Source organism: Phoxinus phoxinus, assembly GCF_949152265.1.
Source record: "Phoxinus phoxinus genome assembly, chromosome: 25".
In the NCBI taxonomy this organism is placed as follows: Eukaryota; Metazoa; Chordata; class Actinopteri; order Cypriniformes; family Leuciscidae; genus Phoxinus; species Phoxinus phoxinus.
This window is the reverse complement of record NC_136900.1, coordinates 19925554-19944767: the sequence shown is the minus strand read 5'-3', so window position 1 is coordinate 19944767 and position 19214 is coordinate 19925554. Positions and strand designations below refer to the sequence as shown.

Here is a 19214-nt window from a genome sequence, read left to right as displayed (position 1 = left end):
TTATTAAAAATCCTTCGCAAAAGAATAGGAGTGTAATTGCCTCTGTCCATCATCATGGACTCCTAATCATCCCCATAGATACTGATTGGCTTCATCACTCCGTCTTCTCTCCACCAGTAAGTTGGTGTGTGGTGGGCGTTCTGGCACAATATGCCTGCCGACGCATAATCCAGGTGGATACTGCACATTGGTGGTGGTTAAGGAGATGCCCCCCTTCCATATGTAAAGCGCTTTGAGTCACACTTTATATTAGGTGTCCTTAACTACTATTGCATCAAAAATTAAATACAATGTACTTATTGTGGTCATATTGTATTGCAAAACACCTTCGCTGCTATTGAGGTGGGATACGGGTATGGTTAGGGACAGGTTTGGTGGTATGGGTCGGTTTAAGGGTAGGTTAAGGTGTAAGAGAAGGGTCTACAGTGTAATTATAGATGTAATTACATGCTTGTATTTTTTAAACTGTAAGTACAATGTATGTAATAAACGTGTACATAAATGTAGCAAATGTAGTTATTGTTAAAAATAAAGGTCGATGAAGAACCTTTCACACAGATGGTCCTTTGTAGTGGAAAAGGTTCGTTTATTATTATGTTCTTCATACTAATGAAAAATTGGTTCCTTTAAGAGCGGTTTACTGAAAGGTTTTTGGGGAAGCTTTATTTTTAAGAGTGATAGTCAGTCTTTGTCTTGTGAGTCAGTCGAGCATTATCGAGACTGATACAGATCTTTGGTGATTATATTCTTTTGTTGACGTTCATTTACATTATGGTCATATAATGGAGAGTTTGTTACTGTAAAATGCGTGTTTGTGATGGGCCGTGGTTTGAGATGGGGTTTGCCTCACAGTAATTTAGGTTAGTAATAGGATATTATACGCTGGTTAATGTAAACATGTGCAATATAAACATGTGTAGTAATGCCATATGCCTGTCTCGTGAGTAGCAGACAGCAGACATGTCTATTTTTGTCACACAGTCTTGGAAATTACCCATACAGCAGATTTGTTGTTCCTCACAACAGTCCGCTGGTGAGACAAACATCACACTAGTAGTTAGTTCTGGTGCGAATGCAACAAGGTATAGTTCAACAAATGGACATTTTGTCATCATTTACTCACTTCCAAATCTGTATGACTTTCTAAAATCTTTCCTAGAACACAAGAAGTGGGTTTTGGAAGAATATCGTGCTTAGCCATTTTATATAATGGAAGTGAATGATGACTGGGGCTTTCAAGCATTAGTTTTCTACAATATTGGTCATACAATATTGCTGTGTGAGGAACAGACTGACATTTCATGAGCTCCATTAGAGAAGTAGCGATGTCTGATTCATAAAAAAAACGGTTCTTAGTCAGAATGTTTCAGTAAATTAGTTGATTTATTTAACAAGCAGTCTGAATGATTCAGTCACAAATCGGACTGACCTGGTTCTCGAGTTCAACTCACTGATTCATTTCAATTGCTGCAGTCACCAGCTCACTGGAAAGGTAGTTTCTTAGTGAATAACTTTGTAAATTCTGGACTGTTCATCATGCAAATATAGCATATGACTTCAAAAGACTTTGAATATAGTGCACAAGATTTATAAACTACTTTTGCACCACTTTTTAGTTCTTGTTGAGTGTTAAAGCACCAGTCATCATTCATTATAAATGCTGGAAAAGAGCAACCAGTACAGTCTTGTTTGACAGAAGAAAGTAAGTCATACAGATCTGGAACAAAAGAATACAGATTTGATGACAGAAGTTTCCCCCTTTTTTGCATAAAAATGTTCCTTTAGCAGAACATTTGAGAGATCTTGAAATGGTTGTTTTCTCCTCCTATTTTGTAAAGGCACATCAACTCCAATTTAACCTTGGAAGTTGACTTAGTTGGCATAAGAGGCCACTGCTGAAAGAAAACAGAGGGGCTTAACCTAAGCCTTCACTCTGAGGAGAGAAGCCACTCTTTTTTTCTGCTAGACAAATCTTTGAGTTAAATCGGACACAGTGCTGACAGGTCAAAGTGACTTAATAGCCAATCTGACATTAGTGTTGTTTACTTAAATAACTACCAGGGTCGTACAAGTTGCCTCCAGTTACAAATTTAAGGTCACCCACAACTCACTGGCCGTCAAATCCATCACAACTCATCAATTCCAAGCAAGTGAGCAAGAGGAAGCCTCTTCAGATGGATTTTCGCTCACTCACCCGTTTGGGGGCATGACCTTTTGTCCAACTTTGTTCTCCAAGTAGAAAGGGATTGGAACATACAATTATACGGCTCACTGTTCCCCATCACCCTTTCTACTCGAAGAGGGGGATTCATGGAATGCGGTATCCCTCAGGGAGAGTTTCTAAGAAGTGTTTTCCCTATACGTGAGCCCTGTGTTGAAGAGGGGGCGAGAGAGAGCAAAAGAAAGGGAAGTAGGTTGGTCCTGAAGAGAAACACTGAGGTTGTTCCACCCATGAGGCCTCATGATTTCAGGGGCAAATTATCTCTTTCCCAAGACCCAGAGACTGGACTGCTCCTTCTCCTCCAGCCCCCATTCAATCTGGGGCATGACGCGTAGACGGCTACACCACCACCTATTCCCATGTTTCTTGTCAATGCAGAACACCTGCTCTATTCGGATGGTTCAGCCCCCTCGGCAAGGTTTGGGGAAAGAGAACTGTCGTTAAAATACCTACATAACATCTAAAGAATATGATTTTTTTTCCTCCTTCTCATGACTCAAGAGTAAGACTAACTCAATGGGCATTGCTTAGGCATGAATTACTAGTTTGATTGCTCATACTTAAGGTTACGGATTTTAACAAATTTTGGCACATAGCATGTACTGCTACGAACATGAATTATACTTCAAATCATCCGAATTGTTGTAATTAGACTTTTTTCCTTGTAAGCAATAAAACGGACAAAAAAATCCCATAAACTTAAAATGAAGGAGGGATCAGGCCCAAGGATTAGAATATGATGGTAGACTTGAAGGTGGATGTTTTCTTCAGAACATATAAATATCTAGCATCTGAGAAGTTGAACTGGAAGCAAATGATTTGCATGGCAAGATTGCATAGGTTTCATAAAGCTCTTTATTGCCAAATGTATACTTATTAATAATTTAAATGATAGTAATGTGCTGTCTTTGCCATGAGTGTCTAAGCAATGGCGTCCACATAAATCATATTGGACATCTTGAGTTTCATTGGAAGGGACATTGTGCTTTGAATATTCATCGACACAGAGTGTATTAGAAGAACGTATTTTAATAAAAATCAGGAAAACATCAGAATCATCATGGAAACTGCACAACTCGTATGTTTACCTAAAACATCCAGTGTAATTACAGTAGGTCTCTCATGAGAGTGATATTACACCTCTCCCTGTCTGTCTCTCGTGTTCCTTCCCTCCCTCCCACCTTCAACCACCCCCACAATTCCACACAGGAAACAAGCTGTAAACCTCATTACTGTTGTTGTTTTTTACTGCTTTGTTAGGGCTTGCTGGGTAGTAGTCAGTCAAGACAAGCACTTTTTTGAACTTCTGACACTTAAAAATGGTCCTCACACTAATAAGTACAAACACAAATATGTGGAAAGACTGGTATAATTTGGGTAAAATATGTAATTATGACTCCTAGCGATAACAAAGGTTGCATATGTACTACAGAAAGAAAAATCTAAAAGAGGAAAGTTTAAAAAACCCACTATAAATCCCACAGTACATTCAAAGCATTTTGGCATGACATATATCACATTTGTTTTAGGAGAAAGGCTTGTATTTCACATCTGTGGTTTACTCACTGTTTTGTATCATTCAACGCTATCCTTTGATGAAACATTACCAACACTCCATCCTTACCATCCTTACCATTACCATCCTTACCATCCTTACCATTAATGTCATTACACTTGTTAATGAAAGAAAAGATGGACAGTAGTATAGACTGTCATTCAGACTAAATGGGTAATGCTGCAAAATAACCACATTAGTTAACTAGGAAATTGGGCCACGTTAAAAAACAACAACACAACACAAGTGTTTGGTGAGTGGTTCACAATTGTCTCGACTTATTAATAATACTCATGTTGTCTTGTTTTCTGTCTTTCAGATGAAGACATCTCCATTGATGAGGAGGCATTTCTTCTCTTAGATGAGGACACTATCAAAAATCTTGTCCCCAAAGTTGGTCCCGGGCTTAAATTCCTGAAGCTCATCCTTAGTATTCCTTACCATTACCATCCTTTAGTAATGTCGTGTGCCCTGACAACATGAAAACTGTGGTAAATCCTGATGCCTTCCACATGCCTTGAGAAATGTGTGCGAGTCTAAACCATAAGCAACAGTACTGATACACTGCGCTAATGCTAAATCTTTGCTGTTTTGTAACTAAATGGCTAAAGTATTTCTGAGAGTCACCACACAAGGGTGAATTTTTGGCTGGTTAGCATGAAGAGCTAGCCGCTGCTAGTAGGTTAGCTTTATGCAGGGAATCTTCCTCCATTTATTTATTTTGTTTGTTTTTTTGCAAACATAAGAACCATAAGTTAACATTACAAATCTTGATTTTAAGCAAAAAAGTATTATGGATCAGACAAAAATACAAAGGTACAAGACTTTGTACTTATTGGCTTTAGTGAGGAAAAGACCTACAAGCATAATCAAATTAAAAATGCTGGAGAAATATAAAACTACGCATTTAAAAATGTTGATTATATATATATAAATTAAAAATTGGGGGAAAATATGCATATATATTGAAATATTTTGAGTGTGGCGAAACGGACTCTAGTACGCCAACCACAGTGCTTTATGGGAGTGGGCGGGGCTAAATAATTTTTATTTTTAATTTTTGGTGGAATTTTCTCTACAGCATCATGGGTATTGGAGTTATTCACCACAGATTCCACTGTTAAACACGATTATTTTAAAACTAAGTTGAAATAATGCAGGCTGTAGGCTTCAACTGAAGCAAATGCCATCGATTAACAACCTCGTAGCTCACAGTAAGGCTATCTTTAAGGTTTTATAACTTATCATTAAAAATAAGTTTCCCTATGGAGAAAATGAATTGAGGTTTTACTTCTGGAACTCGACTGTTGCATTCTATTCGTAGGTAAGGTTTACTCATGCATTTTTGGTATGCTGAAACTTAAACGTAATGCACAGTTTAAGAAATGCAAATAATCTTTACAAATTCTTTATAACTGAAAATGTATTTTCTGAGAACTTCTTGATAATATGAAAAAACTCAGTAGGTAGATAAATGTACAGCAATAATAATTTAAGTGATGTTTAAATGTTCACAGAATTTCCTTTCATTTTAACATTTTAAAGTTTAGCCTAGGGTAAATCTCTTGAGTATATGGTGCCAGAAAGGGAAACCATTATAATGTCAAATTATGTACGTATGTTCAGGCCTGAAACTCTAACCGAGCACTGATTGGTTCTTCCAACGGTTCTTCAGTACTTCCTAATTGGTTCTTCAGTACTTCCTAACATAAGCATGTCTCGTACCCTAGCCTGCAATCTCCCCGCTGTGCGATTATGAAAACTTATGTCTACCCCTCCTCCTCCCCAGCACCACTTGTAGAGATCTACTACAAGGGTTCTACCATTTTCTTGCAGCAGCCTGGCCTTTTTTTATTATGACTAAGCTGAACAAATTCTTGTTTTTGCACAGCAGCAGAGGCGTAGTTTGCCAAAATCAAGCTTATGTATATTCCATGCCCCATGCCAATAAATGCTGGTTCAAATAATCCAATCCGAGAGTTGTCATGACTAAAATGCATTTAATACATGTGAAGAATGGCATAGAGTATATTCAATTTAATGTAATTAATTAAATTAAATCAGCCTTTTAACTCCAGGTCTCTAGGAAGCCAACCAGAGGCCACTGGCCTCGATTTCAACAAATGTGAGTGATGTTTACCTGAAGGTGAGGGTGATTAGGAGAGGCGCGTGCCTGTGATGGTCTCACACTCAAAGTATGTAGTGATGTGGTAATAAACGGGTGCGTCCCTCACTGCATGCGAAACTGGGACTTTGTTATGACTGCCAGTAAAAAAGACCAATTGTGCACTTAAGTTCAGGGGTTTTTTTTGAGTATGAGGAAATGAAAAGAAACACAAACAAAGTGAAATGTTCAAGATTAGTGATTCTAAGGTCCATAGCGGTCTCTCCAGTGTTTGTGTTGACATATCCAGTACGTTCTGCTGTACTTCATACAAGATTAACTAGTTGAGCTAGAGCCACAGGTTCAAATCCTCCTGTCTCTAGAAGTTCTGCTGGGAGAAATTGACATGCCTTGGCATGCCCTGATATGAGCTCTGTGTAAAGTTTTCCGTTCTCTCGGATGCTTGTCCAGCCTGTGTTTCCTTTTTGCAGGATGACATGAATTGTGAAAGACCCAAACTTCCATCTCTTGTACCTTCTCTGAGATGATTCTCTCAGAACATGAAAGTCTGGTGTACGTGATCCACCATTCGTGTCCATCAACCATTTTCCTGACCCCCAACCCTCGTCGAAACACACGTGCAGAGGGTAAGGGGCGGAAACGCACCCTTTATGCCTTCTGGGGTGTTTGTCTGTGGCCATAGTAACCAGGTGGGGCTGTCAGCTTCCAGGTAGGACAGACACCTGCTGCATTATTCATCTCTGTAATGCATAGCTGCCTGTAATCTGACTACACGGGAACACATATCTCTTTACGCTGGTGATATATTGTCTGTAAGGTTTCTTTTCCACATTTATTTTGAACCCACTTCTTTTATTCTGTGACATTGCTTTGTTTTTGACTGAAAGGAGGTTGAAATCTGGTCTTGTAATACATTTCTAAGAAGTGTTCTCCATAGATAATTTGGGAGGTTTTAACCTGCCGGCCAGCTGTTTACTACGTTTTCCGTCTTTTTGAAAACATGTCAGGGTAAAAACATTTGGAAATTAACAAGTAGAAAACCAAACAATGCATTCATGACAGCTGTTGATCTACAACACAATGAACTTTGTTTCTGCACGCTTGTTTTTGGACATAAATGTGTTTTTTTGGGTGAATCTGATGGGTCTATACAGACTTTGTACGTGACCCTCTGCAGTTTGCCTTGTCATTGACATGGTCATGACCACCGACAAGGTGCTTGTGATAACTGGTTCTGCAAAGATACCTGATATAATTACCTGAAAACATGAGTCATTTTCAAACTGTTGCTTAACACAGAAAAGGTGTATGTTGACAAGGAGTACAGCAGGAGGAGACGTTCAAACAAAGCAAATCATTCGCCTGGACTGTTGACCTAAAACTTGTCTCTTATGCAAATCAGCCAGACAAAGAGATCAGGAAGTGCAAGTTCATGCCAGCAACTTCTAGTTAGAATAAGTGAGATATGTGATAAACAATGATGTGTGAGCGCCATCTAGTGGTAAGAAATATATCTCGGCCGCAATGTAATGGGTTCAGAGACTGTTAAACACCTGATAGACAAAGATCTTATCTGTCTTTTCTGATCTATCTATCTATCTATCTATCTATCTATCTATCTATCTATCTATCTATCTATCTATCTGTCTTTTCCTATCTATCCATCCATCCATCCATCCCTATCTATCTATCTATCTATCTATCTATCTATCTATCTGTCTGTCTTTTCCTATCTATCTATCTATCTATCTATCTATCTATCTATCTGTCTTTTCCTATCTATCTATCTATCTATCTATCTATCTATCTATCTGTCTTTTCCTATCTATCTATCTATCTATCTGTATTTTCCTATCTATCTATCTATCTATCTATCTATCTATCTATCTATCTATCTATCTATCTATCTATCTATCTATCTATCTATCTATCTATCTATCTATCTATCTATCTACTAAAATAAGGCAATCTTGTGCATTAGCTTTATATAAAACAACTCATTCTGGATGTGAGATTAGGCTTGGATGTGTTCCAGCACAGATGAAATAATGTTCATGTTCTTAATCCTGCATTCTCAATTACAGTTTTTCTCAGTTGCTTTGGTGCATTTCTCACATCACTATTTACATTTGCACAACAGTTAATGCAGTTCTCAAAACAATTAGTACAAACTGCAAAACCTAGTTGATAACCTGCAAAAGCGTCACTTGCTCAAAATGGATCGCTCATTCCTCAAAAGCAAGTATTCATGTCAATGAAAGTGTCAGTGTCATCAAGATGAAAAGTCTTGACACCATTTGCTTATGAACAAGATAGTCAAATGGCTTTGTCATGTTTTCATTATGACAGTTTACTCTGTAAATGTTTTCCAATGCAAAAAAGTCAGATATTGGTGACACTACCTGAAAATGCTTAAGACGGCATTATATTCAATTTGCACAGCCATTTGAAAAATACAGTAAAGTTACACATTACTGTATTTAGTGATGTAACTACAAGACACTGAATGTTTCACATTTTTACTGCATATGCTCTTTGCAATTCTAATTTGTTCACAGCATTGTGCAAAAGAAAAAATACACCCTTATTTACAACAAACATAAACTCCCTTTGGGTAGAGCTGTGCACAACTGTAAACAATATTGCAGTACATGTTGGAACTGAACATACAACATACATACTGTAATCATTCATGCACATCCAGACGTTCCTCTCTGTCTGGCCACATAATTTCATCTACATACAGCAAATATCAATGCAATCCAAAACAACAACCTGCTTGCTCAGATGGTCTCCAGTTAGACCCCTCTCATTCTCAGGGATTATGTCCCTGTAAAGAGTGTCTAACAAAGTCAGCAGATGTTGTGTGTTGTATGGAGCAAGACTGGGGATATGCCATTTATACACACCTGTTCTCCCGACGAAATGTTTGAATAATTGAATTTACAGTGGTTCTCCCAACATTTGGCTGCACCCTTCGACCAGCCTCAGCCGTTGTGAGGCCGTGATTGACAACATGATCCACAATTGTAGCGTTGATTTCATCAGGGATCCGCCTATGTACTTGGTCTCTCCTTCCCCTTCCCCTTCCCCTTCCCCTTCCCCTTCCCCGTCCTGCACCCTCACCCGCACCCCTCCACGAGGCTGGCCTTCCATTTCTGTGTCACAGTATTGTAGAAATGGTACTATGTCCTGCTTGGTTCATATATGCTTGTAAAGTGGGGGTTTATGGGATTCAGCTCTGACAGTGATTGTAGAGAAGTGGCGTATCATTGGTTGCAACTAGTAATGCATCACACACCCCTTCGCATCAGTGAAAGTTGAGATTCACCTAAGATAAATTGTTCAATTTAGGAGACATTTTCAGGAAAAAAAAAGATTAAATGTTTTTTGTAAAATTTGCTTGACAGATTTTAACAACTAGTTCAACATTTTTGTATGTAATGACTCAAGCAATGAAAGGAGGACTATTAGTTTTATATGGAATGACTATTCAGCATTCACAAGTATAGTTAATTTTGACTGACATGACATAAGCAAATGATAATGTTTGAAAACAGCAGAGAGTTGTATGAAAGCAATTGATGCATGTCCAAAAGCATTTGCAATTTGTTCGAAGGAATGAGAAACTGCTACTATGATGTGCACAAATGACTAAATGTTGTGGAGGTTGAACTAACTGTTGTCCAAATGTAAATAGTGATGTGAGAAATGCACCAAAGCGACTGAGAAAAACTGTAAGGTCTCTGGTCAATGTTAGTGTATGGGAATCCATATGATGGATTGGGTTTCAGCACATTCCTGAGAGGGGAGATCATGTGATTTGTCTTCACATATTAAAAATAAACAAAATCATTCTAATATTTATTTTTTCAGGACAGGTCAAAGGTGTATGGTAATACATTTACTGTTTAAAATTACAAACCCGTGGCTTCAGGGGGCAACATGCTTCTTTTTTTTTTTTACATTTACGTAATACTTTACAGTAATACAGTGATACAAAGGCCATATAGTTTGGTTCCAGCCACTACATTCGGTATATAGGAGGCCTCAGTGTTTTTTGGAGAGCTCTGGTGAGCACAACAGGCTCAGGAGTTGTAGGGAATTAGAATGTGCGCCTGAGCCATCTGCGCCCATAAAGCTCATTTGTGTCTGCTTACGAGGAGAAATTATGCATTATCTGTTCTTAAAGCAATGGAAACGCTTTGAGTATTCTTTCATGGAGGGAAGGCACTTCTGTTTGAGGAGAACCATCATTGTTTACACCACAATATAATATGATAAGAAGTTCACAGAATTCAGCACAGGTAAGAGCGAGTGTGTATGACTGCTATTTCGGCACTTCAGATTTTATTGTTGTGATTTTATTGTATGCCTTTGACAAAGATTCAATTGGCAAATGTAGCCTACTCATCTGTGGCATTTAATCAAAAGTGTTGGAGGAATTAGTAGATGGTTTCATTTTAGCCTGTAAACATATCAGTGTTTGTCCTGGCTTGTTTTAAATCCCCCCTGTGCATGAAACAATTTTTGGGATTGAATTTTATTAATTATGATATTGTCATTTTACTAAGCACAAAGCATCACAAATAATACAAAATCAAGCTATCAATAAATCACTACTCTTATGTAACATTAGAAACTTGTTTATTGCTAACAAGCTGCAGGTTCCAAATTTGACCTCTACATATCTTTTTATGCATTAGATGAGGCATCTTATAAACTCTCATTATGCACTCATAAATATTCTAATATGCCTTCTGATATTTATTTATTCTGGGCATCCACGCTTGGTCAAAGGAAACGAGGAGCATTTTATAGTGAAACAAGATGTGCACAAAAAAAAAACGTAGTTGTCAGAACTTGAAAAACGTACCTGACGCAACTTAATAATTGAAGTTCTTCAAAACTTAAAAAATTAAGTTGATATCTTCAACTCGAAAATTCTGTGCAGTCGGTTGCCTTGAAAATTTGAGTTGAACTAACTTTTTCTTTTTTACCCCATGGGGTAATCGATATAATGTTTATAATACATTGTGTCTAACAATACAGCTTATTGTTACAACATTAGTAATTAATCTAAAGTGTGTGTAGCATGGACACTTAAATCAAAGGTTTGACCCTTAACATTCAATACATACAATTACATACAATAACAACAATAAGCACAAGGGGGCAGTATTCTATTTAACTTTTTCAGATGTTCACAATGCATTTACAGAAAGGTTCCTCTCAATGTAATTTATTTGAAAGGTTTGGAAGGTGCGCATCTGTTTCAGGTTTCATTTGATTGACTCTTTTATTTCTGTGTGCATGTATTTAGAAAATGAAAAATGAATTTAATATTTATTTATTTTAAATAATCCCTTGGTTGTAGAGTGCTAGACTCTTGCATTGGACTATTAAGATGGTTCGCTTAACTTTAACAAAAAAAATACCAGGAGATTTAACATAAGATCATCATGATCTAAGCAGGTAAATATTGTTATACGGTTTGCGAACTTTTCCGTCCTCACAGACTTTCTCTTCAAACAGTCATTCTGACATATCACAGGTAGTGTACCTGTTATCTTCCTGCAACTCAAGTCTTCAGTCCAGGAGACATATCCTCACAAAGTTCTTCAAACCCTTTTTTGGCCACAGTGTCCTAAAGTAGATTTACCTTCAATAACCATTTATTAAATCTCTCCCCCATTAAAGTCGCAAGCTCCCAAGAGCTGGCTGCATTAATCCTGATTACAGGCTGTCAAGCGGAGGAAACGGGGTCTATGTGTCAAGCGTGTCATCGAGAGATGTTTTTTATCCTCATCTGCATCTTTCTGTCTTGTCAGTTAAGGGCGGTAGAACCCAAAGAGTGAACATCAGGAGATGAGATTTTACACTGCTAGTGCTGGGACCGCTTTAGAGACAGAGCAAAAGAGGGTCTTAGAGGGTCCGACACGGTCATGAGTCTTTGAGGTGCAGCGTGAACCGGATAAATGGAGAGGGGCGGCAGGAGAGCCAGTGGATCCATCTCACGGGCCTCCATCAAACGCACACCATCAGGGTCACAGAGGGTAAGAGTGTCCACTGGTTTTAGGGATGTTTCCTATTATATGATTTAATGATCTAGAGGTGATTAAAAGAGTGAAAGTATGTTTTTCTTTTTGAGTCAGGAGTATGTGACATGATACTGAACCAGGTACAGCAGGATTCTTATCATTAACTAAAACTATTGAACTAAAACCATAAAAATACATTTTCAAGTAGCCTCCTACAATAACTAAAACGAAACACTAAAACGTAAAAACTATTTAGACATGAACTTGAAGGGTTTAGTCTTCGTCCAATCAGCTTGTAAGAATGGGGTAGAGTGCAGAAGACAGTCCAATCAGCTTGGGCTACATATTGTTTACAACATGTTTCCTTTTTGACTTGGATGTAGAATCATTCTGCTTGTTATTACTTCTGTGCATATGCTTCTTAACTTGTTTTTGAATTGTTAGTGAGGCTTGGTAAACTATTATCATATTACAGTCATACTCAATTTGTTCAGTTGAAGCAGTTTAGATCAAAGCTTTCGTACGTCAATACTGGTGTTCCACAGGGGTCTGTTTTGGGTCCTCTTATATGTATTTTTTTATCTTCTACCCCCTTGGTAATATTTTAGGAAATGTGGTATTCAATTCCACTACTATGCCAATAATACCCAACTTTACCTGTCCTCCAAACCTACCTCTACTTTTCCTCCATTTATCATCTCAGATTGTATAGCTGAAATTAAAGAGAGGTTTAAATAAAATCTTGTTAAACTTAACAGCAGTAAAACTTCTTCTTGTTGGTTTAAAAACCAGTCTGGCCAAATCTAAATTTTCCCCTGTGAATATTAATAATTTGCCAGTATCTGTTTCTAAACAGGTTAAAAGTTTGGGTGTCATCTTTGACAGTACTTTATTATTTCGAAGCACATATATTGTAAACAGTGTCATTCGTGTTTGCATATTTCCACATATGTAATATTAATTGACTTCATCCAGCTCTCTCACTAAATAGCACTGCGATTCTTGTTCATGCTTTAGTCACTTCCCGTATTGATTTCTGTAACACTTCTCAGCGCTTCTCTACAAACTCCAGCTAGTAAAGAATTCAGCTGCTCGTATTATTTGCAGAACTCCTCTAACTGAACACATTACTCCCATATTACAACACTTGCATTGGCTCCCGGTTAAGTGTTTTATTGATTTTAAAATCCTTCTTCTTACTTACAAGGAACTCAGTAATCTTGCCCCTTTATATCTGACCTTCTTCATATCTACACTCCTACTTGTGTTTTATCTATTCGTATTCGTATTCGTATCTCGCACAGCTTCTAAGGTCCCGAGCCTTTAGTCATGGAACTTATTTATGGAACTTGTTGCCACGGGATGTGTGAAACAGTGAAAGTCTTCTTGTCTTAAATCTTGCCTTAAGACCCTTCTTTTTAAGCAAGCTTTTATGTGATTACTTTGATGCTTTTGTCCAATCTGGCTGTAATAATGATTATTTGTTGTTTAATGTTGATTTTTTTATTGTGTTTGTGAGGTGTCATGTTTATATATAATATAATATAATATAATATAATATAATATAATATAATATAATATAATATGCAAAGGGATAATGTGAAAAATTAATTTGTAAATTTAAAAAACTGATTTCCCTCTTTGAAACTTGCAGATTATCTCTCGTTGCACCACTAACCACGGCTGCTCCCATGAAGCTAAAAAGCAAATTTAACTTGTTGCTATGTTGCGAAACATGAAGTTAGAGATACATTATATAAAACAGATTTGCATCTTTTAAATCTCTTACTAATCCAAATCCTAATCTTAACGATCGCAAGAGAAACCAAAAGGGCACTAAGCCCGAACAAGCAACGCAACTTTCTCCAGCAGCACCAGAATGAGCGGCACCTCTGTGGTTTGATGCTCCTCTGCTGCCTCTAATCCTCCATAATGCCCAGTATGAGCACCAGCAGCTAGGCAAGATTAAGCACTTTCACTCCCTACTTTCAAATGTCCAATTTCATGTGATTAACACTGAAATATAGCCTTCAGAAGGAATCGAATATACTGTATCTTTACAGCGGTAGACTCTTGTGCCAATGCCAAGAGGCACATTTTGTAAAACATGTAGGAGTTGTCAAAGTAAAATCTACTCCGTATCTTCCAGGAGAGGGTAAATGAGTCAGAATACATAAATCAAATTCCTGTGAATGTTTATGAATGTGTGATTAGTGAATGCATGCAATACTTCTATTATTGTCTAGGAGTACAGTGAAAAACAAATTTCATAAAGAAAAGTAACTAAAATAATTGGGAAAAGATGACAGCACCAGCAAATAGACTCATGCAGAACGTTTTTAAGTGGTTGTGTCCAGTCTAAGGATATGGTTATTTAAACATCTCCTTTGACATTTGCATGCATCCTCCAAAAATTCACAATAGTTTCTCTTTTCGGTCTCTGTCCCTTCCCCCCGCCCAGACAGAGAAAAACACTCTCACACAAACATAGTTGTCTAAAAAATGTGTCTTATGACTAAGAAATCTCAAGGCTAATCAGTGACATGTTGGTCTCATGTGATGATGGCTAACTGGATTTTCAAACCCACAGAGACAATGAGTCTTTTTAGAGGCTGAGTAAGAGGGGGAAAGTACTGTTTTAAAAAGGTTAAGCATTTTAAACTTGCCCAGAACTCTACAGACCATTGTCTTCGAACTTGGTATAACCTCAATAATACTGCATTGGCAACCATCAGAACAAATTACGGCAAACAAAAAAAACATATAGCTTTTCAGTTTAAGATCTTAAAATGACGTAAAAAGTTCTTTACAAGCAAGCTCTCAATCTCAATTTATTTATAAAGCACAATAAAACAACAGTAGTTGACTATTGTGTACAATACGTACAACAGTTTGACAGTAAAATGTAACATAAACACATAAATGAAACTTAGACAAGCCCCATTTAACTCTTATAAGCCTTTTTAAAGAGAGGTTTTGTGAGTGTTTTTGTACTCTCCTTGAGATTTAAGAAATTTAGGGACATCCATGCTTCAATACCTGACAAAAAAGAGGTTAAAGCACTCGCATGGCTGTCATTTTGCGTAAAAGGCACATCGATTATTTGCATATATAGAGGAAACGAAATAGGGGCAAGGATATATCCTTGGGGAACCCCACAGGTCAAGACTGATTTAGAGGATGAACACCCATCCACAAAGACCGAGAATGTTCTACTGTAGTTTTCAAATAGGATTTAGGGCACAAAATTGAATACTCACAGTGTTTGAAGATATTTGTCTTTCTCTTGCTAGATGTTCACAAATATTAGATAGATAGATAGATAGATAGATAGATAGATAGATAGATAGATAGATAGATAGATAGATAGATAGATAGATAGATAGATAGATAGATTTTTTTTGTGCAAAGTTGTGAGTTGAACTGTGAGCACAAATCAAATCCCACACTGCTCATTAGTTCTAAGGAATGGGTCACCGGACTGTTGCCCTCTCATGTGATCCTCAGTGTCTGGTTTTGAAGAAACCAAACAATGCATGAAGTGTGTTAACAACAGGCTATGCTATATCAACGTTTAGAAAGTATATATTTATTTACCATGTCTTTGTGGGTTTTGTCTTTAGAATGTGAAAATATAGACTTGACTACAAACTGTGGGAAAGTTTTGCATAAACTTTTAATCTGATTTCCCCTTTTCAGCTCTCACAAATCGCAGCTGCAATCCTATTTATGAACAAATGCCATTTTAGTTGAGCAACAATGTGCGAGATGTCTGACTATGTGCAAAGACTCAATGGTGTTGATTGTTGCCAGGTTTGCTATAGGCCTTGTTAATTTGAGCAAGAAAATCAGGTTTTTCCTTCCAGAGAGCTTTTGTCCGTTTTCCGAGGAAAACTCTAACAAAGCTGATGAGCGCTCAGCAGATTTGAGTTTTAATTGCTGTGGATAATGAGTTTAAACAAGCCGAAATAAGTGCGTCATACTGGCTGAACTACTGCAGTGGCAAGAGCCCTTTGTCTTCAAGAGCTTTAATTACCAGTAGTCCACGTGCGTTTTGAGGACAGTATTAGACTGCTGAAAGAGTGAGATGGTTGAGGAAATAACCCATTGAAAAGCACTTTAAACCAATGATCTCAGTACTTCTATTTGACCCATGAAGGGATAAATTGACATCTTCATTTTGGGTGTAATCTCCCCATGTTTGCAATGGTTGACCAAGCAACCGTGCTGAATAATATAATATATGTAACTAGCCCAATGTCGTTAAATAATCTCCCTGCATGGCCAAATTGGTCCGACTGGTCTGTTTTAAGGGCATTTTTAACCTGGTCATGCTAGTAGACCAGCTTAACCAGGTTGGGAGACCAGCCAAAACCTTAGAATTAATTACTGATATTCTTTTATCAACTACTGATCGCTTCATAAAACCAAACCACTACTTTATTTCACAATGTATTATTAATATTTTCACAATTGGATCTTCTTAAATCAACAGATGAAAAATTTTCTACTGAGTAATGTTCCTCACTATGGTTGGTGGTTAATGACTTTTCTTCTTTTGGATAAAAGATTCTTCCCTAAAAGAATAAAGTCAGTAGAGTCATCAATGCTTAGACGTGATTGTTAGTCCGTCAGAACCATTTCCCCTCCACAATATGGTTGGTGAAAATAGAGATTAACAACAATTAGTGTTGGATGACCTTGCCCCCAACTGGAGTCCTGTCATGTCTTAACTAGGCCTCTTTTCAAAAGAATGCCCAATTCTCTCAATTATGCAAATTGGGCTTGAAATCAAAGTGGTCGGAGGAGGGTGACACTTTCAAATGAAAGGCTTTGGTGAGTTCCCATTCCTGTCCATTTCTAGATACAAACCTGACTCGCATCAACTTGTGAAGAGTGTTTGAGGTAGAAAAGCCGTCGCAAGTTTTTCTGAGCTTAAGGAGTGCGTTTCATGGGGGTTGTGAAGCTATCAAAGTAGATTTGTTGTGCTTTGCTCCAGCGAGGGATGAAAATACCCTGTGGGCAAGGAGAGAGGGGTCATGGGACTCCCAAAAGGATTACCTTGAACTGGAGTCATGGGACGTGCCCCGAACAAAGAGCCTGCTCACATGCTCATCATATGAACAGCCCCTCATAAAGTGATGAAGTTTCATGTCCTGTGGGATTCATTGAGCGCTGGTGCTCTGGGAAAGAGCACCCCTCGCCAGCAGAGCTCCAGGAGGGACACTGATGCAGAAAGTTTCCCGTTGGCTCCTTCTTAACGTCGACTAGAGGCTCCACAGGTAGGACCCCTGCTAGCTAACGCTAGGTGAACAGAAGGAACCCATGGATCCATGGTCCACTGATGCTACTGTGAGGAGGGGATAGGAATGATCAGGACTGGGTTTAAGATCGTAGTATTGAAATATAAAACTTGAGAACAATTTACCAATATTTTCTTGTGTTTTCCCCCTGCAACAGCATGCAATGAGCAATTTCCAAAAAAACATCTTTGTTAACAATGTTTATATATATATATATATAATGTAAGTTTTCATTGCTTTACCGTTTTAATTGTGCAATGGAAAGTCACGGTTTAGTGGGTTTCTAACATGTTTTGTCTTTCTTATCTTGGCTACTTCCCTGTGACTGATTTTTCTGGGGAGATTTGCCTCAAAAGTTTTCGTCTTAATTAGGGCTGAACCAACAACAAAAGCCTAGACAGATATTGCTTTGAACCAAAGGTTATTTTCGTCCAGCGCAAGAGGACAATCACAAAGCTGGCACGGCAAAACCTGACATGGTCTTTTGCAAAAGCTAAAAATGTTGGTGGGTTTCCATGGCACTGAACAGAAAAAAGACATGAATATCTCTGGTCTGGAACAGGGTTTGAACTCTAATTTGCTATGCACTAATAATTGCAAGCAAAACAGGCCACAGCCTAGACTCTTTGGATGGGTCTTTCATTCATACACATCCTGACCACAAGCAACAGTTAATTTGCAGTGTTATAACTATGGGAACTGTAAATGACCAGCATTTTCTGTGTACTAGTATATTACTAAAAGCACATTGATCTGTGATAATGGTGAACAAATGCATTTCACAAGAAGTGCCCATAGTTATTAATTTTTATGCATTTGCCATGTACATATTTTCTCTTCTGTGTTTTCTGTATATCTACGGCTAGCGTGTAGTGTACCCACTCATACTTTAGGAAGGATTATCATTGCAAAGAGGATTTACTCCATTCACTCTAGGCAAACTCAAGGGACTAAAAGCAGTTCTTGCTGTAATTGATGTTGAAATATGAGGTCTGATGGTAAAAATGGATGGTACATTAAATACTGTATATGTGTAATGTAGAAGGTTTGTGCTTGTATAATTGTTTCTAGAACCAAACTACTATTAATTTTATTTTAATTTCATAATAATCTGAATTGTGAAACATTAATGTATAGTTTCAGATAATCTTACACCATATTTACTGCTTTTTATTATCTGTTTCCTAGTGCCAGAGAGCTTGGATTGAGAGAACCTTTTACAAAAGAGAATGTTTCCATATATTTCCAGCCAAGGATCCAACACGGTGAGCTAAAGAACATGCAACCAACTACATATAATGACACCATTGTGCAAGACAAATTACCTCTATGACTCATTTTGTTTTGAGGCTTTTTAGACTCTTATGTAATGAGGGGTGATTGTGTGACATCATAAGCCCTTTTACAGATCACTGTGTGGGCATGTTTCAGGGCTGAATATGAAGGGATCGGTGTAGTTCAGACCACCACACTTCCTGTAGGTTGAGGGATGCCAGGATGTGCGCTGATGCGTGTACCAACACCAACCATGGTTTAGACACAGCCCTGATTGGTGGTCTATATGCGTAGAAAGAATAGACAGTGCCCTCCAACCAAATTATTTCAATGATGAAATGTCAGCTAATTGAGCCACATCTTGTTGCATGCAATAAAACAAACAATACTTCTGCTGTGATTTTCCTCAGGTGCGCCTGTGGTTATCTACTGACTCAACACACGGGCATTGCTGCAGGCGCCGTCACCAACAAGCCATCAGAAGAGAACCATCTTGTGCAAGTAGACCCTCCTCAAGAAAAATGGTCGGTGGTCAGACATACCCACACAACCCCTACTGACGCTTATGGCACCATTGAATTTCAAGGAGGAGGATTTGTCAACAAAGCCATGGTATCTATTCTGAACATTATTGGGTGAATTCCCTTACTAGTTCTACTTTTGCACCTGGTTTTTCAATGGAAAACTTATTTGC

The 19214-nt window shown here is 37.9% G+C and overlaps 1 protein-coding gene across 4 annotated transcripts in view; it reads left to right on the top strand.

The window, feature by feature from the left end:
- The first annotated feature begins 10074 nt into the window (after positions 1–10074).
- trpm1b (transient receptor potential cation channel, subfamily M, member 1b) overlaps positions 10075–19214 on the top strand; it is a 22231-nt gene continuing 13091 nt past the window's right edge. Inside the window, exons 1-4 of one of the 4 annotated variants that reach the window (XM_079603388.1) lie at positions 10075–10208; positions 11733–11957; positions 18434–18510; positions 18931–19132. In XM_079603388.1, the coding sequence (XP_079459514.1) occupies positions 11880–11957; positions 18434–18510; positions 18931–19132 (357 nt within the window). In that variant the 5' untranslated portion in view covers positions 10075–10208; positions 11733–11879. Of the gene's footprint in view, positions 10209–11624; positions 11958–16788; positions 17225–18433; positions 18511–18930; positions 19133–19214 lie in introns of those variants that run through there. The other 3 variants (XM_079603389.1, XM_079603391.1, XM_079603390.1) reach the window with 3 other exon arrangements.